Genomic DNA, 27940 nt, shown 5'->3' with positions numbered 1-27940 from the left:
TTGCGCCCCAGTCCAGCTGGATCAATGGCACATGTGTGCATCCAGCTGTGCCCACGCCCAGAGATCGGCCCCCCGCCTCCGACTGCAGCCACCACAGCAGCAGAAGTAGAACGTATCCACCGGAGCACAGAGAATGGGCACCGAGGGGGAGAGAATCAGCATGGAGGTGAGTACACAAGAGGGAGCGACTCCTTTCACCCCGACCCCGGTATTTGGGACATTGGTGTAGAATGTATCAGATCTGGGAAAGAAATTAGTTACATAATAGCAACAGGTTCATACCACTAAGGAGGCCCCAACACGGCCCCAGACAACGATGGGCACGAATGTCACCCCCAAAGATCCGGAGCCCAAGACTAGAGCCCAAGTCCTAGACAAATAGCAGTTAAGGACGCCTAAATTCGCCAGAAAAAGGAAACCCTGGACCCTCCAAAAGTGAGATCTAAGTACGTAGTCAAGGACCAGAAGATCTCTAGGAGGACCTCGTATTGGACTCATAAAGAAGAGACATCCCCTCTGGCGAGGGCAGTTGGAACCCTCGCTCCACTAACACAGCTCATCAAAGATAACACTAAGCCTTTAATTCACGGTCCGTCAAGGAGAGATGCAGACCCCTAGTTAAAAACTCAAAAGTTTAAGGATTCTGACTATGTTCTCCCTCTATTCCAAAAACTTTATAAAAGAACAGTCAAAAGTTTCCCAGTGAAGGATCCTAAGACAAGTGTTAGTGGGGAGTCTCTCATTAAGGGTCTTAAAGGAGTCCAAAGAATTCCTCTGAGACAAGCAGAGATATAACTTGAAGATTCTGGGCATTATTGGGCCCCATGGTTTGGGAACGACTCCAACCTCTGCACCCCCACAACTACACCTCCAGAAGACCTTCTGAAAAGAGTCCCAGTTCTGGACTCTTTGGGATAGTGGGATGTGATTGCGGAGGGATCTCTTGGTATCATCTAGTTCCTCAGTGGCCGGCCTAATGGGAAAATCCCGGCCAATGTGGACTACCATTTGAAGACTCAGAAGAGTCCCAATGAAAAGAGTCCTCCGGGGTTCGTGACCGTTTAGGGGTCCTATTATCAATGACCTTCCATTCAAGAGAGATGATGTGTTGTGCCCCCAAGGACCCACCTGGAATATAGACCCATTATTAGACCTGAGATTTAATATGGGAAATGAGAGACTGTGACATCACTCAGGCTGAAAAGTCTTGAGTTCTACAGCCCCTGGGATGGACACCTCTGGACAAAACCCCTCAGGGGCTCAGTATGTCCGATTTGGGGAAGGTTGGGGGGCTCAGCATCTCCAGTCCTGTGAAGGTCAGGGGCTCAGTATCTCCAGTCCTGTGAAAGTCATTGGCTCCCTATCTCCAGTCATGTGAAGGTAAGGGCCTCAGTATCTCCAGTCCTGTGAAGATCAGGGGCTCAGTATCTCCAGTCCAGTGAAGGTCAGGGGCTCAGTATCTCCAGTCATGTGAAGGTCAGGGGCTCAGTATCTCCAGTCCAGTGAAGGTCAGGGGCTCAGTATCTCCGGTCCTGTGAAGGTCAGGTGCTCAGTATCTCCAGTCATGTGAAGGTCAGGGGCTCAGTATCTCCAGTCCAGTGAAGGTCAGGGGCTCAGCATGTCCAGTCCTGTTAAGGTCAGGGGCTCAGTATCTCCAGTCCTGTGAAGGTCAGGGGCTCAGTATTTCAGGTCCGGTGAAGGTCGGTGGCTTAGTATCTCCGGTCCATTAAAGGTCATGGGCTCAGTATCTCCAGTCCGGTGAAGGTCGGGGGCTCAGTGTCTCCGGTCCATTAAAGGTCGGAGGCTCAGTATCTTCGGTCCGGTGAAGGTCAGGGGCCCAGTATCTACGGTCCAGTGAAGGTCGGAGGCTCGGTGTCTCAGGTCCGTTGAAAGTCGGAGGGTCAGTATCTTCGTCCGGTCCGGTGAAGGTCGGGGGCTCAGTATCTCCAGTCTGGTGAAGATCAGGGGGTTCAGTATCTCCAGTCCTGTGAAGGTCAGGGGGCTCAGTATCTCCAGTCCTGAGAAGATCAGGGGGCTCAGTATCTCCAGTCCTGAGAAGGTCAGGGGGTTCAGTATCTCCAGTCCTGTGAAGATCAGGGGGCTCAGTATCTCCAGTCCTGAGAAGGTCAGGGGGTTCAGTATCTCCGCTACAGTGAAGGTCAGGAGCTCAGTGGGTCTGGTCCAGTGAAGATCGGGGGCTCAGTATCTCTGGTACAGTGAAGGTTGGGGGGCTTAGTATCTCCAACACAGTGAAAGTTGGGGGCTCAGTATCTCTGGTACAGTGAAGGTCAGGGGCTCAGTATCTTCGGTCCTGTGAAGCGCCGTGTGGCTCTATGTGAGCTCTGTGTAGCACTATGTGAGCTCTCTATGGCACTATGTGAGCTCTGTATGACACTATGCGAGCACTGTATGGCGCTGTGCGCTCTGTTAGGCACTATGCGAGCTCTGTAGCAATATGTGAGCACTGTATGGCACTATGTGAGCTCTGTATGGCACTATGTGAGCACTGTATAGCACTATGTGAGCACTGTATGGCACTATGTGAGCACTGTATGGCACTCTGTGACCACTGTATGGCACTATGTGAACACTGTATGGCACTATGTGAGCACTGTATGGCACTATGTGAGCACTGTATGGCACTCTGTGACCACTGTATGGCACTATGTGAACACTGTATGGCACTATGTGAGCACTGTATGGCACTATGTGAGCACTGTATGGCACTATGTGAGCACTGTATGGCACTCTGTGACCACTGTATGGCATTATGTGAGCTCTGTATGGCACTATGAGCACTGTGTAGCAGACTTGTGTATACTGCACTTTGATTCCTCTATATGTGAATTGTGTCGCCATATATCTGTGTCCTAATCACTGTTTACAGAAGATGCTGCTACATGTGGAGCAGTCACTAGAGGGGATTGTACTTGTGCGGACATATCCCAGTATTTATATCACAGTTATCATAGTAATTAGTCTGTGATAGATGACTCCGCACCGCACCCCCTCCTGGCAGCTGTCCAGTACCTCTGATCAGATCAGAGTAATCAGGATCCATCACTACTCATGTCACAGTATTTACCTGTGTACCAGCGATCCATGAACTCTCACCTCTGTGCAGTATTATAGTAGTTATATTCTTGTACATAGGGGCATTATTATAGTAGTTATATTCTTGTACATGGGAGCAGTATTATAGTAGTTATATTCTTGTATATAGGAGCAGTATTATAGTAGTTATATTCTTGTATATAGGAGCAGTATTATAGTAGTTATATTCTTGTACATAGGGGCAGTATTATAGTAGTTATATTCTTGTATATAGGGGCAGTATTATAGTAGTTATATTCTTGTACATAGGGACAGTATTATAGTAGTTATATTCTTGTACATAGGAGCAGTATTATAGTAGTTATATTCTTGTACATAGGGGGCAGTATTATAGTAGCTATATTCTTGTACATAGGGGCAGTATTATAGTATTTATATTCTTGTACATAGGGGCAGTAATATAGTAGTTATATTCTTGTACATAGGAGCAGTATTACAGTAGTTATATTCTTGTACATAGGGGCAGTATTATAGTAGTTATATTCTTGTACATAAAGCAGTATTACAGTAGTTATATTCTTGTACATAGGGGCAGTATTATAGTAGTTATATTCTTGTACATAAAGCAGTATTATAGTAGTTATATTCTTGTACATAGGAGCAGTATTATAGGAGTTACATTCTTGCACATAGGGAGCAGTATTATAGTAGTTATATTCTTGTACATAGGGGCAGTATTATAGTAGTTATATTCTTGTACATAGGGGGCAGTATTATAGTAGTTATATTCCTGTACATAGGGGCAGTATTACAGTAGTTATATTCTTGTACATAGGAGCAGTATTATAGTAGTTATATTCTTGTATATAGGGAGCAGCATTATAGTAGTTATATTCTTGTACATAGGGGGCAGTATTATAGTAGTTATATTCTTGTAGATAGGGGCAGTATTATAGTAGTTATATTCTTGTACATAGGAGCAGTATTATAGTAGTTATATTCTTGTACATAGGGGCAGTATTATAGTAGTTATATTCTTGTACATAGGAGCAGTATTATAGCAGTTATATTGTTGTACATAGGGGCAGTATTATAGTAGTTATATTCTTGTACATAGGAGCAGTATTATAGTAGTTATATTCTTGTACATAGGAGCAGTATTATTGTAGTTATATTCTTGTACATAGGGGGCAGTATTATAGTAGTTATATTCTTGTACATAGGAGCAGTATTATAGTAGTTATATTCTTGTACATAGGGGCAGTATTATTGTAGTTATATTCTTGTACATAGGGGGCAGTATTATAGTAGTTATATTCTTGTACATAGGAGCAGTATTATTGTAGTTATATTCTTGTACATAGGGGGCAGTATTATAGTAGTTATATTCTTGTACATAGGAGCAGTATTATAGTAGTTATATTCTTGTACATAGGGGCAGTATTATAGTTTTTATTTTCCTGTACATGGAACAGGAAAAATATATGTCTTTGTACCATGTTAGCCAGTAGATAGAAAAATATTTAGACGTGAGAGTCCTCAGTGGTTGATAGGCTATGTGCACACGTCAGGATTTCTTGCAGAAATTTTCCTGACAAAAACTGGACATTTCTGCCAGAAATCCGCATGCGGTTTTTTTCGCGTTTTTTCATGCGTTTTTGATGCTTTTTTGTGCATTTTTTTTCCAAATGCATAGAATTGCGGAAAAGGTATCAACCACTGTGGACTCTCGTCTAAATATTTTTGTACATGGAAAAGTGAGCCCAACACATAATACATTCATTAATTTTGAATAGCAACACTGCCACCTAAAGCTTAAAGGAGATTCTTCACATTTTGTCTAAAATTAATGCAAAACCAAGACAGGCACAATAGACAAACCATTGAATGGAGGAAAATAGAAAAAAACGACCAGGAAAGGAAAACGGTGCTTTGCAGTGTATATACAGGAGGAGCGGTACTGTGCAGTGTATATATACAGGAGGAGTGGTACTGTGCAGTGTATATATACAAGAGGAGTGGTACTGTGCAGTGTATATATACAGGAGGAGTGGTACTGTGCAGTGTATATATACAGGAGGAGTGGTACTGTGCAGTGTATATATACAGGAGGAGTGGTACTGTGCAGTGTATATATACAGGAGGAGTGGTACTGTGCAGTGTATATATACAGGAGGAGCGGTACTGTGCAGTGTATATATACAAGAGGAGTGGTACTGTGCAGTGTATATATACAGGAGGAGTGGTACTGTGCAGTGTATATATACAGGAGGAGTGGTACTGTGCAGTGTATATATACAGGAGGAGTGGTACTGTGCAGTGTATATATACAGGAGGAGTGGTACTGTGCAGTGTATATATACAGGAGGAGCGGTACTGTGCAGTGTATATATACAAGAGGAGTGGTACTGTGCAGTGTATATATACAGGAGGAGTGGTACTGTGCAGTGTATATATACAGGAGGAGTGGTACTGTGCAGTGTATATATACAGGAGGAGTGGTACTGTGCAGTGTATATATACAGGAGGAGTGGTACTGTGCAGTGTATATATACAGGAGGAGCGGTACTGTGCAGTGTATATATACAAGAGGAGTGGTACTGTGCAGTGTATATATACAGGAGGAGGGGTACTGTGCAGTGTATATATACAGGAGGAGTGGCACTGTGCAGTGTATATATACAGGAGGAGTGGTACTGTGCAGTGTATATATACAGGAGGAGTGGTACTGTGCAGTGTATATATACAGGAGGAGTGGTACTGTGCAGTATATACAGGTCCTTCTCAAAAAATTAGCATATAGTGTTAAATTTCATTATTTACCATAATGTAATGATTACAATTAAACTTTCATATATTATAGATTCATTATCCACCAACTGAAATTTGTCAGGTCTTTTATTGTTTTAATACTGATGATTTTGGCCTACAACTCCTGATAACCCAAAAAACCTGTCTCAATAAATTAGCATATTTCACCCGTCCAATCAAATTAAAAGTGTTTTTTAATACCAAACAAAAAAAACCATCAAATAATAATGTTCAGTTATGCACTCAATACTTGGTCGGGAATCCTTTGGCAGAAATGACTGCTTCAATGCGGCGTGGCATGGAGGCAATCAGCCTGTGACACTGCTGAGATGTTATGGAGGCCCAGGATGCTTCAATAGCGGCCTTAAGCTCATCCAGAGTGTTGGGTCTTGCGTCTCTCAACTTTCTCTTCACAATATCCCACAGATTCTCTATGGGGTTCAGGTCAGGAGAGTTGGCAGGCCAATTGAGCACAGTAATACCATGGTCAGTAAACCATTTACCAGTGGTTTTGGCACTGTGAGCAGGTGCCAGGTCGTGCTGAAAAATGAAATCTTCATGTCCATAAAGCATTTCAGCCGATGGAAGCATGAAGTGCTCCAAAATCTCCTGATAGCTAGCTGCATTGACCCTGCCCTTGATGAAACACAGTGGACCAACACCAGCAGCTGACATGGCACCCCACACCATCACTGACTGTGGGTACTTGACACTGGACTTCAGGCATTTTGGCATTTCCTTCTCCCCAGTCTTCCTCCAGACTCTGGCACCTTGATTTCCGAATGACATGCAAAATTTGCTTTCATCAGAAAAAAGTCCTTGGGACCACTTAGCAACAGTCCAGTGCTGCTTCTCTGTAGCCCAGGTCAGGCGCTTCTGCCGCTGTTTACCTGGGGAATGCGGCACCTGTAGCCCATTTCCTGCACACGCCTGTGCACGGTGGCTCTGGATGTTTCCACACCAGACTCAGTCCACTGCTTCCTCAGGTTCCCCAAGGTCTGGAATCGGTCCTTCTCCACAATCTTCCTCAGGGTCCGGTCACCTCTTCTCGTTGTACAGCGTTTTCTGCCACATTGTTTCCTTCCAACAGACTTACCATTGAGGTGCCTTGATACAGCACTCTGGGAACAGCCTATTTGTTGAGAAATTTCTTTCTGGGTCTTACCCTCTTGCTTGAGGGTGTCAATGATGGCCTTCTTGACATCTGTCAGGTCGCTAGTCTTACCCATGATGGGGGTTTTGAGTAATGAACCAGGCAGGGAGTTTTTAAAAGCCTCAGGTATCTTTTGCATGTGTTTAGAGTTAATTAGTTGATTCAGAAGATTAGGGGAATAGGTCGTTTAGAGAACCTTTTCTTGATATGCTAATTTTTTGAGAAGGACCTGTATACAGGAGGAGTGGTACTGTGCAGTGTATATATACAGGAGGAGTGGTACTGTGCAGTGTATATATACAGGAGGAGTGGTACTGTGCAGTGTATATATACAGGAGGAGTGGTACTGTGCAGTGTATATATACAGGAGGAGTGGTACTGTGCAGTGTATATATACAGGAGGAGTGGTACTGTGCAGTGTATATATACAGGAGGAGTGGTACTGTGCAGTGTATATATACAGGAGGAGACGTACTGTGCAGTGTATATATATACAGGAGGAGTGGTGCTGTGCAGTGTATATATACAGGAGGAGTGGTACTGTGCAGTGTATATATACAGGAGGAGTGCTATGTGCAGTGTATATATACAGGAGGAGTGGTACTGTGCAGTGTATATATACAGGAGGAGTGGTACTGTGCAGTGTATATATACAAGAGGAGTGGTACTGTGCAGTGTATATATACAGGAGGAGTGGTGCTGTGCAGTGTATATATACAGGAGGAGTGGTACTGTGCAGTGTATATATACAGGAGCAGTGGTACTGTGCAGTGTATATATACAGGAGGAGTGGTACTGTGCAGTGTATATATACAGGAGGAGTGGTACTGTGCGGTGTATATATACAGGAGGAGTGGTACTGTGCAGTGTATATATACAGGGGGAGTGGTACTGTGCAGTGTATATATACAGGAGGAGTGGTACTGTGCAGTGTATATATACAGGAGGAGTGGTACTGTGCAGTGTATATAAACAGGAGGAGTGGTACTGTGCAGTGTATATATACAGGGGGAGTGGTACTGTGCAGTGTATATATACAGGAGGAGTGGTACTGTGCAGTGTATATATACAGGAGTGGTACTGTGCAGTGTATATATACAGGAGGAGAGGTACTGTGCAGTGTATATATACAGGAGGAGTGGTGCTGTGCAGTGTATATATACAGGAGGAGTGGTACTGTGCAGTGTATATATACAGGAGGAGTGGTACTGTGCAGTGTATATATACAGGAGGAGTGCTATGTGCAGTGTATATATACAGGAGGAGTGGTACTGTGCAGTGTATATATACAGGAGGAGTGATACTGTGCAGTGTATATATACAGGAGGAGTGGTCCTGTGCAGTGTATATATGCAGGAGGAGTGGTACTGTGCAGTGTATATATACAGGAGGAGTGGTGCTGTGCAGTGTATATATACAGGAGGAGTGGTACTGTGCAGTGTATATATACAGGAGGAGTGGTACTGTGCAGTGTATATATACAGGAGGAGTGGTACTGTGCGGTGTATATATACAGGAGGAGTGGTACTGTGCAGTGTATATATACAGGGGGAGTGGTACTGTGCAGTGTATATATACAGGAGGAGTGGTACTGTGCAGTGTATATATACAGGAGGAGTGGTGCTGTGCAGTGTATATATACAGGAGGAGTGGTACTGTGCAGTGTATATATACAGGAGGAGTGGTACTGTGCAGTGTATATATACAGGGGGAGTGGTACTGTGCAGTGTATATATACAGGAGGAGTGGTACTGTGCAGTGTATATATACAGGAGTGGTACTGTGCAGTGTATATATACAGGAGTGGTACTGTGCAGTGTATATATACAGGAGTGGTACTGTGCAGTGTATATATACAGGAGGAGTGGTACTGTGCAGTGTATATATACAGGAGGAGCGGTACTGTGCAGTGTATATATACAGGAGGAGTGGTGCTGTGCAGTGTATATATACAGGAGGAGTGGTACTGTGCAGTGTATATATACAGGAGGAGCGGTACTGTGCAGTGTATATATACAGGAGGAGTGGTACTGTGCAGTGTATATATACAGGAGTGGTACTGTGCAGTGTATATATACAGGAGTGGTACTGTGCAGTGTATATATACAGGAGGAGTGGTACTGTGCAGTGTATATATACAGGAGGAGTGGTACTGTGCAGTGTATATATACAGGAGGAGTGGTACTGTGCAGTGTATATATACAGGAGGAGTGGTGCTGTGCAGTGTATATATACAGGAAGAGTGGTACTGTGCAGCGTATATATACAGGAGGAGTGGTACTGTGCAGTGTATATATACAGTAGGAGTGGTACTGTGTAGTGTATATATACAGGAGGAGTGGTACTGTGCAGTGTATATATACAGGAGGAGTGGTACTGTGCAGTGTATATATACAGGAGGAGTGGTACTGTGCAGTGTATATAAACAGGAGGAGTGGTACTGTGCAGTGTATATATACAGGGGGAGTGGTAGTGTGCAGTGTATATATACAGGAGGAGTGGTACTGTGCAGTGTATATATACAGGAGTGGTACTGTGCAGTGTATATATACAGGAGGAGAGGTACTGTGCAGTGTATATATACAGGAGGAGTGCTATGTGCAGTGTATATATACAGGAGGAGTGGTACTGTGCAGTGTATATATACAGGAGGAGTGATACTGTGCAGTGTATATATACAGGAGGAGTGGTACTGTGCAGTGTATATATGCAGGAGGAGTGGTACTGTGCAGTGTATATATACAGGAGGAGTGGTACTGTGCAGTGTATATATACAGGGGAGAGGTACTGTGCAGTGTATATATACAGGAGGAGTGCTATGTGCAGTGTATATATACAGGAGGAGTGGTACTGTGCAGTGTATATATACAGGAGGAGTGGTACTGTGCAGTGTATATATACAGGAGGAGAGGTACTGTGCAGTGTATATATACAGGAGGAGTGCTATGTGCAGTGTATATATACAGGAGGAGTGGTACTGTGCAGTGTATATATACAGGAGGAGTGATACTGTGCAGTGTATATATACAGGAGGAGTGGTACTGTGCAGTGTATATATACAGGAGGAGTGGTACTGTGCAGTGTATATATGCAGGAGGAGTGGTACTGTGCAGTGTATATATACAGGAGGAGTGGTACTGTGCAGTGTATATATACAGGGGGAGTGGTACTGTGCAGTGTATATATACAGGAGGAGTGGTGCTGTGCAGTGTATATATACAGGAGGAGTGGTACTGTGCAGTGTATATATACAGGAGGAGTGGTACTGTGCAGTGTATATATACAGGAGGAGTGGTACTGTGCGGTGTATATATACAGGAGGAGTGGTACTGTGCAGTGTATATATACAGGGGGAGTGGTACTGTGCAGTGTATATATACAGGAGGAGTGGTACTGTGCAGTGTATATATACAGGAGGAGTGGTGCTGTGCAGTGTATATATACAGGAGGAGTGGTACTGTGCAGTGTATATATACAGGAGGAGTGGTACTGTGCAGTGTATATATACAGGGGGAGTGGTACTGTGCAGTGTATATATACAGGAGGAGTGGTACTGTGCAGTGTATATATACAGGAGTGGTACTGTGCAGTGTATATATACAGGAGTGGTACTGTGCAGTGTATATATACAGGAGGAGTGGTACTGTGCAGTGTATATATACAGGGGGAGTGGTACTGTGCAGTGTATATATACAGGAGGAGTGGTACTGTGCAGTGTATATATACAGGAGTGGTACTGTGCAGTGTATATATACAGGAGTGGTACTGTGCAGTGTATATATACAGGAGGAGTGGTACTGTGCAGTGTATATATACAGGAGGAGCGGTACTGTGCAGTGTATATATACAGGAGGAGTGGTGCTGTGCAGTGTATATATACAGGAGGAGTGGTACTGTGCAGTGTATATATACAGGAGGAGCGGTACTGTGCAGTGTATATATACAGGAGGAGTGGTACTGTGCAGTGTATATATACAGGAGTGGTACTGTGCAGTGTATATATACAGGAGTGGTACTGTGCAGTGTATATATACAGGAGGAGTGGTACTGTGCAGTGTATATATACAGGAGGAGTGGTACTGTGCAGTGTATATATACAGGAGGAGTGGTACTGTGCAGTGTATATATACAGGAGGAGTGGTGCTGTGCAGTGTATATATACAGGAGGAGTGGTACTGTGCAGCGTATATATACAGGAGGAGTGGTACTGTGCAGTGTATATATACAGTAGGAGTGGTACTGTGTAGTGTATATATACAGGAGGAGTGGTACTGTGCAGTGTATATATACAGGAGGAGTGGTACTGTGCGGTGTATATATACAGGAGGAGTGGTACTGTGCAGTGTATATATACAGGGGGAGTGGTACTGTGCAGTGTATATATACAGGACAGGAGGAGTGGTACTGTGCAGTGTATATATACAGGAGGAGTGGTACTGTGCAGTGTATATATACAGGAGGAGTGGTACTGTGCAGTGTATATATACAGGACAGGAGGAGTGGTACTGTGCAGTGTATATATACAGGAGGAGTGGTACTGTGCAGTGTATATATACAGGAGGAGTGGTACTGTGCAGTGTATATATACAGGAGGAGTGGTACTGTGCAGTGTATATATACAGGACAGGAGGAGTGGTACTGTGCAGTGTATATATACAGGAGGAGTGGTGCTGTGCAGTGTATATATACAGGGGGAGTGGTACTGTGCAGTGTATATATACAGGAGGAGTGGTACTGTGCAGTGTATATATACAGGAGGAGTGGTACTGTGTAGTGTATATATACAGGAGGAGTGGTACTGTGCAGTGTATATATACAGGAGGAGTGGTACTGTGCAGTGTATATATACAGGAGAGGAGGAGTGGTGCTGTGCAGTGTATATATACACAGGAGGAGTGGTGCTGTGCAGTGTATATATACAGGAGGAGTGGTGCTGTGCAGTGTATATATACAGGAGGAGTGGTACTGTGCAGTGTATATATACAGGAGGAGTGGTACTGTGCAGTGTATATATACAGGAGGAGTGGTACTGTGCAGTGTATATATACAGGAGGAGTGGTACTGTGCAGTGTATATATACAGGAGGAGTGGTACTGTGCAGTGTATATATACAGGAGGAGTGGTGCTGTGCAGTGTATATATACAGGGGGAGTGGTACTGTGCAGTGTATATATACAGGAGGAGTGGTACTGTGCAGTGTATATATACAGGAGGAGTGGTACTGTGTAGTGTATATATACAGGAGGAGTGGTACTGTGCAGTGTATATATACAGGAGGAGTGGTACTGTGCAGTGTATATATACAGGAGAGGAGGAGTGGTACTGTGCAGTGTATATATACACAGGAGGAGTGGTGCTGTGCAGTGTATATATACAGGAGGAGTGGTGCTGTGCAGTGTATATATACAGGAGGAGTGGTACTGTGCAGTGTATATATACAGGAGGAGTGGTACTGTGCAGTGTATATATACAGGAGGAGTGGTACTGTGCAGTGTATATATACAGGATGAGTGCTATGTGCAGTGTCCCTTCGTACAGTATTGTACTTGTGTGAACCCTCATTAGGACATTTGCTCGGATCTTTAGATTTGACTCTAGAATCTATAGTTACAATCTTTAGTGAATTCTCTGCCATTTTGTCATCTTGTATATGATGATGTAACTGAAGAAAACCTTGATAATCGCTGAGTTCCATGATTTTCGCCCGTCATTCTGGACTCTGTGACTCAGCCATGACATAGTGTCTGGGTTGTAGGGAGCGGTAGGGAGGCTGCTGGTGGCACTTTGTCAATCAGGCAGTGATTAATTACTAATATCCAAGGACATCCCACAAGAAGACAGAAGTTACCCATCTGGTCCAATTACACTTCCTGACCCACAAGGTCACATCCGCTGAGAAACACTGGTCAAACGGGAAAAACGGGGTGCAACATGCCAGTCATCAAGGCCAAGACACATCAGCAAAACTTATATGCCAAAAATATAGAATAAAAAAGATATCTAAAAGCATATATGTATGAAACTGTGATTAATACTGCTAATAAGCACAGAAACTTAACTACTATAATACTGCCCCTATGTACAAGAATATAACTACTATAATACTGCCCCTATGTACAGGAATATAACTACTATAATACTGCTCCTATGTACAAGAATATAACTACTATAATACTGCTCCTATGTACAAGAATATAACTACTATAATACTGCTCCTATGTACAAGAATATAACTACTATTATACTGCTCCTATGTACAAGAATATAACTACTATAATACTGCTCCTATGTACAAGAATATAACTACTATAATACTGCCCCTATGTACAAGAATATAACTACTATAATACTGCCCCTATGTACAAGAATATAACCACTATAATACTGCTCCTATGTACAAGAATATAACTACTATAATACTGCCCCTATGTACAGGAATATAACTACTATAATACTGCTCCTATGTACAAGAATATAACTACTATTATACTGCCCCTATGTACAAGAATATAGCTACTATAATACTGCTTCTATGTACAAGAATATAACTACTATAATACTGCTCCTATGTACAAGAATATAACTACTATAATACTGCTCCTATGTACAAGAATATAACTACTATAATACTGCTCCTATGTACAAGAATATAACTACTATAATACTGCTCCTATGTACAAGAATATAACTACTATAATACTGCCCTATATACAAGAATATAACTACTATAATACTGCTCCTATGTACAAGAATATAACTACTATAATACTGCTCCTATGTACAAGAATATAACTACTATAATACTGCTCCTATATACAAGAATATAACTACTATAATACTGCCCCTATGTACAAGAATATAACCACTATAATACTGCTCCTATGTACAAGAATATAACTACTATAATACTGCCCCTATGTACAGGAATATAACTACTATAATACTGCTCCTATGTACAAGAATATAACTACTATTATACTGCTCCTATGTACAAGAATATAACTACTATAATACTGCTCCTATGTACAAGAATATAACTACTATAATACTGCTCCTATGTACAAGAATATAACTACTATACTACTGCTCCTATGTACAGGAATATAACTACTATAATACTGCTCCTATGTACAAGAATATAACTACTATTATACTGCTCCTATGTACAAGAATATAACTACTATAATACTGCTCCTATGTACAAGAATATAACTACTATAATACTGCTCCTATATACAAAAATATAACTACTATAATACTGCTCCTATATACAAGAATATAACTACTATAATACTGCCCCTATGTACAAGAATATAACTACTATAATACTGCTCCTATGTACAAGAATATAACTACTATAATACTGCTCCTATGTACAAGAATATAACTACTATAATACTGCCCCTATGTACAAGAATATAACTTCTATAATACTGCTCCTATGTACAAGAATATAACTACTATAATACTGCTCCTATGTACAAGAATATAACTACTATAATACTGCTCCTATATACAAGAATATAACTACTATAATACTGCTCCTATGTACAAGAATATAACTACTATAATACTGCCCCTATGTACAAGAATATAACTACTATAATACTGCCTCCTATGTACAAGAATATAACTACTATAATACTGCCCCTATGTACAAGAATATAACTTCTATAATACTGCTCCTATGTACAAGAATATAACTACTATAATACTGCTCCTATGTACAAGAATATAACTACTATAATACTGCTCCTACGTACAAGAATATAACTACTATAATACTGCTCCTATATACAAGAATATAACTACTATAATACTGCTCCTATGTACAAGAATATAACTACTATAATACTGCTCCTACGTACAAGAATATAACTACTATAATACTGCTCCTATATACAAGAATATAACTACTATAATACTGCCCCTATGTACAAGAATATAACCACTATGATACTGCCCCTATGTACAAGAATATAACTACTATAATACTGCCTCCTATGTACAAGAATATAACTACTATAATACTGCCCCTATGTACAAGAATATAACCACTATAATACTGCCCCCCTATATACAAGAATATAACTACTATAATACTGCCCCTATGTACAAGAATATAACTACTATAATACTGCCCCTATGTACAAGAATATAACTACTATAATACTGCCCCTATGTACAAGAATATAACTACTATAATACTGCCCCCTATGTACAAGAATATAACTACTATAATACTGCCCCCTATGTACAAGAATATAACTACTATAATACTGCCCCTATGTACAAGAATATAACTACTATAATACTGCCCCCTATGTACAAGAATATAACTGCTAGAATACTGCTCCTATGTACAAGAATATAACTACTATAATAATGCCCCTATGTACAAGAATATAACTACTATAATACTGCCCCTATGTACAAGAATATAACTACTATAATACTGCCCCCTATGTACAAGAATATAACCACTATAATACTGCCCCTATGTACAAGAATATAACTACTATAAAACTGCCCCTATGTACAAGAATATAACTACTATAATACTGCCCCTATGTACAAGAATATAACTACTATAATACTGCCCCTATGTACAAGAATATAACTACTATAATACTGCCCCCTATGTACAAGAATATAACTACTATAATACTGCCCCTATGTACAAGAATATAACTGCTAGAATACTGCTCCTATGTACAAGAATATAACTACTATAATAATGCCCCTATGTACAAGAATATAACTACTATAATACTGCTCCTATGTACAGGAATATAACTACTATAATACTGCTCCTATGTACAAGAATATAACTACTATAATACTGCCTCCTATGTACAAGAATATAACTACTATAATACTGCCCCTATGTACAAGAATATAACTACTAGAATACTGCTCCTATGTACAAGAATATAACTACTATAATAATGCCCCTATGTACAAGAATATAACTACTATAATACTGCTCCTATGTACAGGAATATAACTACTATAATACTGCTCCTATGTACAAGAATATAACTACTATAATACTGCCCCCTATGTACAAGAATATAACTACCATAATACTGCCCCTATATACAAGAATATAACTACTATAATACTGCCCCCTATGTACAAGAATATAACTACTATAATACTGCTCCTATGTACAAGAATATAACTACTATAATACTGCCTCCTATGTACAAGAATATAACTACTATAATACTGCCCCCTATGTACAAGAATATAACTACTATAATACTGCCCCTATGTACAAGAATATAACTGCTAGAATACTGCTCCTATGTACAAGAATATAACTACTATAATAATGCCCCTATGTACAAGAATATAACTACTATAATACTGCCCCTATGTACAAGAATATAACTACTATAATACTGCTCCTATGTACAAGAATATAACTACTATAATACTGCCTCCTATGTACAAGAATATAACTACTATAATACTGCCTCCTATGTACAAGAATATAACTACTATAATACTGCCCCCTATGTACAAGAATATAACTACCATAATACTGCCCCTATATACAAGAATATAACTACTATAATACTGCCCCCTATGTACAAGAATATAACTACTATAATACTGCTCCTATGTACAAGAATATAACTACTATAATACTGCCTCCTATGTACAAGAATATAACTACTATAATACTGCCCCTATGTACAAGAATATAACTACTATAATACTGCTCCTATGTACAAGAATATAACTACTATAATACTGCCTCCTATGTACAAGAATATAACTACTATAATACTGCCTCCTATGTACAAGAATATAACTACTATAATACTGCCCCCTATGTACAAGAATATAACTACCATAATACTGCCCCTATATACAAGAATATAACTACTATAATACTGCCCCCTATGTACAAGAATATAACTACTATAATACTGCTCCTATGTACAAGAATATAACTACTATAATACTGCCTCCTATGTACAAGAATATAACTACTTTAATACTGCCTCCTATGTACAAGAATATAACTACTATAATACTGCCCCTATGTACAAGAATATAACTACTATAATACTGCCCCCTATGTACAAGAATATAACTACCATAATACTGCCCCTATGTACAGGAATATAACTACTATAATACTCCCCCTATGTACAAGAATATAACTACAATAATACTGCCTCCTACGTACAAGAATATAACTACTATAATACTGCCCCCTATGTACAAGAATATAACTACTATAATGCTGCCCCTATGTACAAGAATATAACTACTATAATACTGCTCCTATGTACAAGAATATAACTACTATAATACTGCTCCTATGTACAAGAATATAACTACTATAATACTGCTCCTATGTACAAGAATATACCTACTATAATACTGCCACTGTGTACAAGAATATACCTACTATAATACTGCCCCCTATATACAAGAATATAATTACTATAATACTGCTCCTATGTACAAGAAAATAACTACTATAATACTGCCCCTATAAACAAGAATATAACTACTATAATACTGCCTCCTATGTACAAGAATATAACTACTATAATACTGCCTCCTATGTACAAGAATATAACTACTATAATACTGCCCCCTATATACAAGAATATAACTACTATAATACTGCCCCTATGTACAAGAATATAACTACTATAATACTGCCCCTATGTACAAGAATATAACTACTATAATACTGCTCCTATGTACAAGAATATAACTACTATAATACTGCCCCTATGTACAAGAATATAACTACCATAATACTGCCCCCTATGTACAAGAATATAACTATTATAATACTGCTCCTATGTACAAGAATATAACTACTATAATACTGCCCCTATGTACAAGAATATAACTACTATAATACTGCTCATATGTACAAGAATATAACTACTATAATACTGCTCCTGTGTACAAGAATATAACTACTATAATACTGCCCCTATAAACAAGAATATAACTACTATAATACTGCTCCTGTGTACAAGAATATAACTACTATAATACTACCCCTATGTACAAGAATATAACTACTATAATACTGCTCCTGTGTACAAGAATATAACTACTATAATACTGCCCCTATGTACAAGAATATAACTACTATAATACTGCTCCTATGTACAGGAATATAACTACTATAATACTGCTCCTGTGTACAAGAATATAACTACTATAATACTACCCCTATGTACAAGAATATAACTACTATAATACTGCTCCTGTGTACAAGAATATAACTACTATAATACTGCTCCTATGTACAAGAATATAACTACTATAATACTGCCTCCTATGTACAAGAATATAACTACTATAATACTGCCTCCTATGTACAAGAATATAACTACTATAATACTGCCCCTATGTACAAGAATATAACTACTATAATACTGCCCCCTATGTACAAGAATATAACTACCATAATACTGCCCCTATGTACAGGAATATAACTACTATAATACTCCCCCTATGTACAAGAATATAACTACAATAATACTGCCTCCTATGTACAAGAATATAACTACTATAATACTGCCCCCTATGTACAAGAATATAACTACTATAATACTGCCCCTATGTACAAGAATATAACTACTATAATACTGCTCCTATGTACAAGAATATAACTACTATAATACTGCTCCTATGTACAAGAATATAACTACTATAATACTGCTCCTATGTACAAGAATATACCTACTATAATACTGCCCCCTATATACAAGAATATAACTACTATAATACTGCTCCTATGTACAAGAAAATAACTACTATAATACTGCCCCTATAAACAAGAATATAACTACTATAATACTGCTCCTATGTACAAGAATATAACTACTATAATACTGCCCCCTATATACAAGAATATAACTACTATAATACTGCCCCTATGTACAAGAATATAACTACTATAATACTGCTCCTATGTACAAGAATATAACTACTATAATACTGCCCCTATGTACAAGAATATAACTACCATAATACTGCCCCCTATGTACAAGAATATAACTACTATAATACTGCTCCTATGTACAAGAATATAACTTCTATAATACTGCCCCTATGTACAGGAATATAACTACTATAATACTGCTCCTATGTACAAGAATATAACTACTATAATACTGCTCCTATGTACAAGAATATAACTACTATAATACTGCTCCTGTGTACAAGAATATAACTACTATAATACTGCCCCTATAAACAAGAATATAACTACTATAATACTGCTCCTGTGTACAAGAATATAACTACTATAATACTACCCCCTATGTACAAGAATATAACTACCATAATACTGCCCCCTATGTACAAGAATATAACTACTATAATACTGCTCCTATGTACAAGAATATAACTACTATAATACTGCTCCTATGTACAAGAATATAACTACTATAATACTGCTCCTATGTACAAGAATATAACTACTATAATACTGCTCCTATGTACAAGAATATAACTACTATAATACTGCTCCTATGTACAAGAATATAACTACTATAATACTGCTCCTGTGTACAAGAATATAACTACTATAATACTGCCCCTATAAACAAGAATATAACTACTATAATACTGCTCCTATGTACAAGAATATAACTACTATAATACTGCCCCTATGTACAAGAATATAACTACCATAATACTGCCCCCTATGTACAAGAATATAACTACTATAATACTGCTCCTATGTACAAGAATATAACTACTATAATACTGCTCCTATGTACAAGAATATAACTACTATAATACTGCTCCTATGTACAAGAATATAACTACTATAATACTGCTCCTGTGTACAAGAATATAACTACTATAATACTGCCCCTATAAACAAGAATATAACTACTATAATACTGCTCCTGTGTACAAGAATATAACTACTATAATACTGCTCCTATGTACAAGAATATAACTACTATAATACTGCCCCTATGTACATGAATATAACTACTATAATACTGCCCCTATGTACAAGAATATAACTACTATAATACTACCCCTATGTACAAGAATATAACTACTATAATACTGCCCCTATATACAAGAATATAACTACTATAATACTGCTCCTATGTACAAGAAAATAACTACTATAATACTGCCCTCAATGTACAGAATATAGCTACTATAATACTGCCCCTGTGTCAGAAGTGTATTTAGGTTTTCCAGCACCCGGGGCAATAATTCAATTTGCCCCCAGCACATATGTGATTTTCACACTTAGTCACATGTCGACGAGCTGGTCTCCCTATATCTCTCAATGTTCAGTGAACAACTGAGAGAAGCAGGAAGAGAATCTGTTGGTCACCTGACCGTGTGAATATAGCATATGAGTGAAGTCTTGTGATGACTGGTGGAATCTTCAGAGCTGACTCCTGACAGTGAGGAAATTACACGCTATTAGTATTGGCTACAGGTCTTCATTTTGTAATTAAAGGGCTTGTCCTGATCTGAAGTGAAAGTCTGCAGTAACTATAGGCGACTGCAGCTTCTGATTTCTTACAGCGCATGCGCTGCACACTTTTAGGATTCTCCCTTGCCGGTGGGAAGAATGGAGGATCATGTCAGCACAAGCATGTGATTTGGATACTTCTGGCCACATTCCAACTAGACATGTCCGGCTTGTCTCCGTTCATTTTCATTGAGTGAGGCCGTGCATGTCTGGTCATCATGTGACTGCATGTAGGCAAATCACCGGCACCAGATGATCCTGACAGCGTGCAGTGTGCACTGTGAGAATTCAGAAGTCTGCAGTCACATAAAATAACTGCAGACTCATCACACACTTGGACGATGCTACAACATAACAATACGAGAATTAGTATCACAAAAAACATTTACGTCTCAGAGTCTTATAGATGACTAGATGGTGGCCCGATTCTAACGCATCGGGTATTCTAGAATATGCATGTCCACGTAGTATATTGCCCAGTGACGTAGTATATTGCCCAGCCACGTAGTATATTGCCCAGCCACGTAGTATATTGCCCAGTTACGTAGTATATTGCCCAGTTACGTAGTATATTGCCCAGTGACGTAGTATATTGCCCAGCCACGTAGTATATTGCCCAGTTACGTAGTATATAGCTTAGTTACGTAGTATATTGCCCAGTCACGTAGTATATTGCCCAGTTACGTAGTATATAGCTTAGTTACGTAGTATATTGCCCAGTGACGTAGTATATTGCCCAGTGACGTAGTATATTGCCCCGTGACATAGTATATTGCCCAGTTACGTAGTATATTGCCCAGTTACGTAGTATATTGCCCAGCCACGTAGTATATTGCCCAGTTACGTAGTATATAGCTTAGTTACGTAGTATATTGCCCAGCCACGTAGTATATTGCCCAGTTACGTAGTATATTGCCCAGCCACGTAGTATATTGCCCAGCCACGTAGTATATTGCCCAGTGACATAGTATATTGCCCAGCCACGTAGTATATTGCCCAGCCACATAGTACATTGCCCAGTGACGTAGTATATTGCCCAGTTACGTAGTATATTGCCCAGTTACGTAGTATATTGCCCAGCCACGTAGTATATTGCCCAGCCACGTAGTATATTGCCCAGTTACGTAGTATATTGCCCAGCCACATAGTATATTGCCCAGTTACGTAGTATATTGCCCAGCCACGTAGTATATTGCCCAGCCACGTAGTATATTGCCCAGTGACATAGTATATTGCCCAGCCACGTAGTATATTGCCCAGCCACATAGTATATTGCCCAGTGACGTAGTATATTGCCCAGTGACGTAGTATATTGCCCAGTGACGTAGTATATTGCCCAGTTACGTAGTATATTGCCCAGCCACGTAGTATATTGCCCAGCCACGTAGTATATTGCCCAGTTACGTAGTATATTGCCCAGCCACGTAGTATATTGCCCAGCCACGTAGTATATTGCCCAGTTACATAGTATATTGCCCAGTGACGTAGTATATTGCCCAGTTACGTAGTATATTGCCCAGCCACGTAGTATATTGCCCAGCCACGTAGTATATTGCCCAGTGACGTAGTATATTGCCCAGTTACGTAGTATATTGCCCAGCCACGTAGTATATTGCCCAGCCACGTAGTATATTGCCCAGTTACATAGTATATTGCCCAGTGACGTAGTATATTGCCCAGTTACGTAGTATATTGCCCAGCCACGTAGTATATTGCCCAGCCACATAGTATATTGCCCAGTGACGTAGTATATTGCCCAGTTACGTAGTATATTGCCCAGCCACGTAGTATATTGCCCAGTTACGTAGTATATTGCCCAGGCACGTAGTATATTGCCCAGTTACATAGTATATTGCCCAGTGACGTAGTATATTGCCCAGTTACATAGTATATTGCCCAGTGACGTAGTATACAGCACAGAGCCACGTAGTATATTGGCCAGTCACGTAGTATATTGGCCAGCTACATAGTATATTGCCCAGCCACGTATGTCACAGGTTAAAATATAAACATATACTCACCTTCCGAGGGCCTCTTGTAGCCCTGTCGCCTGTGTGCGGTGCAGGCGGCAGCTTCTGGTCCCAGGGTTGGTATGAGCGCAGGACCTGTGATGACATCGTGGTCACATGACAGGTCCTTCTCGCATAGCATCCTTAGCACCGGAACCTGCAGGCGCGAGCGCATCGTCGGACTACGGAAGGTGTGAATAGCAGTTTTTTTTTTTTTTAATTATTGTTAACATTAGATCTATTTACTATTGATGTTGCATAGGCAGCATCAATAGTAAAAACTTGGTCACACAGGGTTAATAGCGGCGGTAACGAAGTGCGTTACACCTCGGCATAAAGCGGTCCGTTACTGCTGCCATTAACCCTGTGTGAGCGCTGACTGGAGGGGAGTATGCGGGCGCCGGGCACTGACTGCAGGGGAGTAGGGAGGGACTAATCGGACTGTGCCCGTCGCTGATTGGTCGCGGCAGCCATGACAGGCAGCTGGCGAGACCAATCAGCGACGCGGGATTTCCGTGACGGAAGTTGCCGACAGAAAGACGGAAGTACCCCTTAGACAATTATATATATAGATGTTGTATCTGGAGTCGTTCTCTTTCTTTTCTTCATCTTGTCCAGACCCCATATTGAGTTTACTCATCCATAGCTCGTCTCTGCAGACTTCCATCTTCTCCGGTCTTCTGCAGCACATCCCCGCACGGTGCCTTTAAAGATCCCTGTGTCATCATATTGCTCCTGAATAAAAATATCTGTAATACACTGAGTCCCCGAAAAAATAATTGACCCTCACTATATACCCTGCACAAAATATAACCCTCACATTGTCCCTCTTATGGTACATGTTCTCCACACTCCCCTCTCCTTTCCATATTGGGCCCCCTGTTCACACTATCCTCTCACACTGTCTCCCCTATAGGACCCAGTGTCTATGCTGTGCCCCATCATCACACTCTCCCTCCACGGCATGCTACCCCATCCTGGCTGTGCCCTTACACTGTCTCCCAATGCTAACCCCCTCCCCACACTACTCAGTCTTTATTCTGTGCCCACTCACACTTTTCTCCCCCCATACTGTCTTCACACACTATTCCCCTCAATAGCCTCACACATTTCCCCCTCCCTCCTCATACTGTCTCCTCTCACATCCCCTGCTAACCCTACTGTCTCTACATATATTTATCCACTCGCTCACCGTACTGGTTCCTCACACATCCCCTGACTCCCCATACTGTGTCTGCACCCATCGCGTCACCCTCGCTCCCCATACTGTGTCCACACACATCCCATCACCCTCACTCCCCATACTGTATCTGCACCCAGCCCATCACCCTCACTCCCCATACTGGGTCCATACCCATCCCATCACTCTGGCTCTTTATACTGTGTTGCCACCCATTCCATCACCCTATTTCCATATGCTGTGTCTGTACTCATCCCATCACCCTCGCTTCCCATACTGTGTCCGCACCCATCCCATCACCCTCGCTCCCCATACTGTGTGTGCACCCATCACCCTCGCTCCTCATACTGTGTCCGCACCCATCCCATCACCCTTGCTCCCCCTACTGTGTCCACACCCATCCCATCCCATCACCATCGCTCCCCATACTGTGTCCGCACCCATCCCAACACACTTGCCCCCCTACTGTATCCGCAAACATCCCATCACCCTTGCTTCCCATACCCCATACTGTGTCCATACCCATCCCATCACCTTCGCTCCCCAAACTGTGTCTGCACCTATCCCATCACCCTCGCTCTCAATACTGTCTATTTCCATCCCATCACCATTGCTCCCCATACTGTGTCCGCACCCATCCCGTCACCCTTGCTCCCCATACTATGTCCGCACCCATTCCGTCACCCTCGCTCCCCATAATGTGTCTGCACCATCCCATCATCCTCGCTCCCCATACTGTGTCTGTACCCATCCCATTACCCTCGCTCTCTATACTGTGTCCACACCCATCCCATCACCCTCTCTCCCCCTACTGTATCCGCAAACATCCCATCACCCTTGCTTCCCATACCCCATACTGTGTCTGTACCCATCCCATCACCCTTGCTCTCTATACTGTGTTTTTACCCATCCCATCACCCTCGCTCTCTATACTGTGTCCGTACTCATCCTGTCATCCTTGCTCCCCATACTGTGCCTGTACCCATCCTGTCACCCTTGCTCCCCATACTGTGTCTGCACCCATCCCGTTACCCTTGCTCCCCATACTGTGTCTGCACCCATCCCATCATCCGTGTTCTGGCTGTTAAAAAACATGGATAAAACACACATAACTGACGTAGGTTGGAATGAGTACAACCTGATTTTGCTAGTGTCACTACGAGGCCCGCTCAGGATACACAGGTAGTCCGGCTCCTCAAGGATCCAAGGAAAAAGGGCCACAAATAGTGATGAGCGAACGTGCTTGGATAAGGTGTTATCATGTTTGGGAGATAACCAAGTATCTCCGATGTGCTTGAATAATTTGAGTCCCCGCGGCCGCACGTTGCGAGACTGTTAGACGGCCACAACACGTGCAGAGATCCATTCTCCGCACAATCTGACATATATATATATTCTCTGATTTGTAATCCAGGCAGCTGGTAATCCTATTGGTCGCGGAGTCCGATCTGCCATCAATATTAACCATTATGCCACCAAGAAGAGCCTGGCAGAGAGCATGCTGGACGTGGCGCTCTTCATGGCGAATGCTGCGCAGCTGAAGGCGGTTTTGGAGCAAGGTCCGAGCTTCACCTACTACGTCACGCTCATCACTCTCATCAGCCTGTCTCTGGCTCTGCAGGTCGTTATTGGGATCCTGCTGATTATTATCGGTAAGTCACTGCATGGAGAAAAGTCCTCGACGCAAGAAAACTTAGTATGTGCTGCGCGATTATAATAAAGAACGCTTGTCACCCTCTCTATAGCCTGGGAGCCTGAAGAGGCTGATAACTGGGAGCAATAGACTTAATTTTCCTTCCCTGCAATATCCATGTCCGAGTTTAATGTGGATGATAACAGGGAGTCATAGATTGCATTGAGAGTCCCTGGAGTTTAAGTAGCTGTAGTGACACTCTTGGCCACAAGGTGGCGAGATATCCACAATTTTATTGCATGTAGTACCACAGTCTGACCTGCAGGTGGCAGTGTTGTTATTGCTTCCTGGCTATTTCAGGTATTGATATTTCTGGAGATTTAACCCCTCATGTCCCTTCTATCTACAGCTCGCAAAAATCTTAATGACGTTTCCAAGCAGCCACGTCTGGATGTGATGAATAATGTGGCCACAGCCCTCGTGTTTGTCACCGTCCTCATCAATATCTTTATTACAGCATTTGGGGTACAAAAATCAGGTCTTTACCCATCACGGGGGCCGCGGGGGCTGCACTGAGTGGGAACCATTGAAGGTATAATCTGGGAACAAAACGACATTTCTGTTGGCTTCGTTGTATCTAAATTTACCAAGTGTGGTACGGTCTGCTAATTCAACGTATCCAAGTCTTTCATGTGTGATACTTTCTGCTTATCCGTGTATCTAATCCTACCATATGTGATACTGCCTTCTAAAGTGCTGTATCTAATCCTATTACATGTGATACTATATACTAAACTGTGTATCTAATCACAATGTGTGATACTGTCTGGTGAGCCGTGTATCTAATCCTCCCCGGTGTGATACTGTTTGCTGAGCCGTGTACCTAATCCTCTCCGGTGTGAAACTGTCTGGTGAGCCGTGTATCTAATCCTCTCCTGGGTGATACTGACTGCTGAGCCGTGTATCTAATCCTATCCTGTGTGATACTGACTGCTGAGCCGTGTACCTAATCCTATCCAGTGTGATACTGTCTGCTGAGCTGTGTATCTAATCCTATCCTGTGTGATACTGACTGCTGAGCCGTGTATCTAATCCTATCCTGTGTGATACTGACTGCTGAGCTGTGTATCTAATCCTATCCTGTGTGATACTGACTGCTGAGCCGTGTATCTAATCCTATCCTGTGTGATACTGACTGCTGAGCCGTGTATCTAATCCTATCCTGTGTGGTACTGTCTGCTGAGCTGTGTATCTAATCCTCTCCTGTGTGATACTGACTGCTGAGCTGTGTATCTAATCCTATCCTGTGTGATACTGACTGCTGAGCCGTGTATCTAATCCTATCCTGTGTGATACTGTCTGCTGAGCTGTGTATCTAATCCTCTCCTGTGTGATACTGTCTGCTGAGCTGTGTATCTAATCATATCCTGTGTGATACTGTCTGCTGAGCTGTGTATCTAATCCTCTCCTGTGTGATACTGACTGCTGAGCTGTGTATCTAATCCTATCCTGTGTGATACTGACTGCTGAGCCGTGTATCTAATCCTCTCCTGTGTGATACTGACCGCTGAGCCGTGTATCTAATCCTCTCCTGTGTGATACTGACTGCTGAGCCGTGTATCTAATCCTCTCCTGTGTGATACTGTCTGCTGAGCCGTGTATCTAATCCCCTCCTGTGTGATACCGTCTGCTGACTACATGTATCTAAGCCCCCTCCGGTGTGATGCCTGAGCCCAGCTCTGAGTACAGACATAAGATTGACCTTGCTCTCCTTCTTTCCGCAGCCCCTCCCCCGCGGTGCAGACTGTTGGATCCTCCTCGGTTCTTCTCACCTTTTTTCTTTGGACTAAACTTTCTGTGATTCTGGATATTAATAATTATTATTAGTCGTTATTTCCAGTGTTCTCGCCTGTTTATGATTTTTTGCACATTTATTAATTTATTTTCTATAGTTTTACTTCTGCATCGTGCATTTAAATATAAAAGATAATATATTCTGTGTAGATCTGTGAACTGCGGGGGATGGGGTCTGGGACAAAATGGACGCATTCTTCCCTGCCAACACGTACTACACACAGGCGTTTGTAGAGAGGATAATGAAGGGAAGTGGTGAGGGTTAACCATGGTGTTTTCCCATCCTTACAGTAATTGTGTGTGTTGCCCTTTAAATTTCTCTATTTCAGGGTTCCCCACTTTTAGGATACACCTATGTACCATCCTGTGATAAAAATACCTCTGAGTCGCTTTATAGAGCAGCAAAAACGGCCAAAAAACAATTCACTGCTTATTTCCCCTAGGGGGTGGAGTCAAGGGTCAGACCCGCCCACGCGGAGCTCAGTGTTAGTGCTAATGAGTTTTATGGCACTTAGGCCTCTTTCACACGTCAGTGTCTCCGGTACGTGTAGTGACATTTTTCTCACGTACCGGAGACACTGACACACGTAGACCCATAAAAATCAATGCATCTGTGCAGATGTCATTGATTTTTTGTGGACCGTGTCTCCGTGTGCCAAACACGGAGACATGTCAGTGTTCGTGGGAGCGCACGTTTTACACGGACCCAATAGAGTCAATGGGTCCGCGTAAAACACGGACCTCA

The 27940-nt window shown here is 41.5% G+C and overlaps 1 protein-coding gene across 1 annotated transcript; it reads left to right on the top strand.

The window, feature by feature from the left end:
* The first annotated feature begins 17 nt into the window (after positions 1 to 17).
* On the top strand, positions 18 to 27703 carry NINJ2 (ninjurin 2). The gene is made up of 4 exons (XM_077267031.1): positions 18 to 166; positions 25123 to 25360; positions 25751 to 25933; positions 27126 to 27703. The coding sequence occupies exons 1-3, from the start codon at positions 134 to 136 to the stop codon at positions 25915 to 25917; spliced, it is 438 nt and encodes a 145-aa protein (XP_077123146.1). The 5' UTR covers positions 18 to 133; the 3' UTR covers positions 25918 to 25933; positions 27126 to 27703.
* Positions 27704 to 27940: the final 237 nt, after the last annotated feature.

The sequence above is a fragment of the Ranitomeya variabilis genome, chromosome 5 (assembly GCF_051348905.1).
Source record: "Ranitomeya variabilis isolate aRanVar5 chromosome 5, aRanVar5.hap1, whole genome shotgun sequence".
NCBI lineage: Eukaryota > Metazoa > Chordata > Amphibia > Anura > Dendrobatidae > Ranitomeya > Ranitomeya variabilis.
Note: the sequence above shows the minus strand (reverse complement) of the source record. Positions and strands in the feature narration are given on the sequence as shown.